The 1295-nt window shown below is 62.2% G+C and overlaps 1 protein-coding gene across 1 annotated transcript in view; it reads right to left on the bottom strand.

The window, feature by feature from the left end:
• Window positions 1–1295, bottom strand: part of PPP2R1A (protein phosphatase 2 regulatory subunit A, alpha) — a gene marked incomplete at its 3' end in the record, with an annotated part of 11759 nt that overhangs the window by 10146 nt on the left and 318 nt on the right. Inside the window, exon 2 of the mRNA XM_014961500.1 lies at window positions 8–98. Within this exon, the coding sequence (XP_014816986.1) occupies window positions 8–98 (91 nt within the window). The remainder of the gene's footprint in view (window positions 1–7; window positions 99–1295) is intronic.

Below are 1295 nucleotides of genomic sequence, written 5' to 3' on the forward strand. Positions count from 1 at the left end.
CCGTTACCGGTGAGGAAGGGCAGCAGCTCGCTCCGGGTGCGCTCCACCCCCAGCGCCAGCGCGATTGTGGACAGCTTCTTGATGCTGTTCAGGCGGAGCTGGGGGGGGGGACACACACCATGGGGCAAATAAACACCCCCCGGGGCAAATAACCACCCCCCGGGGCAACAGGGAGGGGGACACAGACCATGGGGCAAATAACCACCCCCGGGGCAACAGGGGGACGGGGGGGGGATACACACACCCCTTGGGGCAAATAACCAACCCCCCAGGGAAAATAACCACCCCCTTGGGGCAAAAGGGGACACGGGGGGGGGATACACACCCTGGGGCAAATAACACTCTCTTTGGAAAATAACCACCCCCTGGGGCAAATACCCACCCCCCCGGGGCAAAAGGGGACACAGGAGGGGAAACACACACCTTGGGGCAAATAACTGTCCCCCCAGGGAAAATAAAGACCCTCTGGGGAAAAATCCTCCCCCTGGGGCAAGTAATTACCTCCCTGGGGCAAATAACCACCCCCCTGGGGCAAATAACCACCCTTCAGGGGGAAAATAACCACCCTTCAGGGGGAAAATCCTCCCCCTGAGGCAAATAAAGCCCCTCCTGGGGGGAAAGCCCCCCCCCGGAGCAAATAATCAGCCCTTTGGGGTAAATAAAGACTGTCCCCGCCCCTTCCTCGCCCCTGATTGGGCGGCGGCGTTGAGTGACGGCCCTGGGGGGGCGGGGCGAGGCGTTGCTCGGCAACGGGGCGCCGCCGACTGCGAGGCTGGGGCCGGACTGGGAGATACTGGGAGCCACTGGAGCCGAACTGGGACGTACTGGGACCCCTGGATGGGGTAAATAAAGACCCTCCAGGGGACAATCCCACCCCCCCGGGGTAAATAACCACCCTTTGGGGCAAATAATCACCCCCCAGGGCAACTAAAGCCCCTCCTGGGGGGAAATCCCCCCTCCGGGGTAAATAAACCCCCCCAGGGGCAAATAGAGACCCCTCTGGGGGGCAATCCCACCCCCCTGGGGGCAAAATGGCCGCTGTGGGGGCAACTAAACCCCCCCCCGGGGCAACTAAACCCCCCCTCACCCCCCTGGGGCAAATAAAGCCCCTCCTGGGGGGAAAGCCCCCCCCGGAGCAAATGGCCAAACTGGTCCCCCGTTGGTCCCAAACCGGTTCATACTGGTTCCCCCTCCCCATTAAACCCCCCCAACCCTCATTAACCCCCCCCATTAAACCCCGAGCCCCGCCCCTATTCATGATGACGTCATCAAGCAGCCACACCTTTATTTGGGGG

The sequence above is a fragment of the Calidris pugnax genome, unplaced genomic scaffold, assembly GCF_001431845.1.
Source record: "Calidris pugnax isolate Ruff unplaced genomic scaffold, ASM143184v1 scaffold753, whole genome shotgun sequence".
Lineage (NCBI taxonomy): Eukaryota > Metazoa > Chordata > Aves > Charadriiformes > Scolopacidae > Calidris > Calidris pugnax.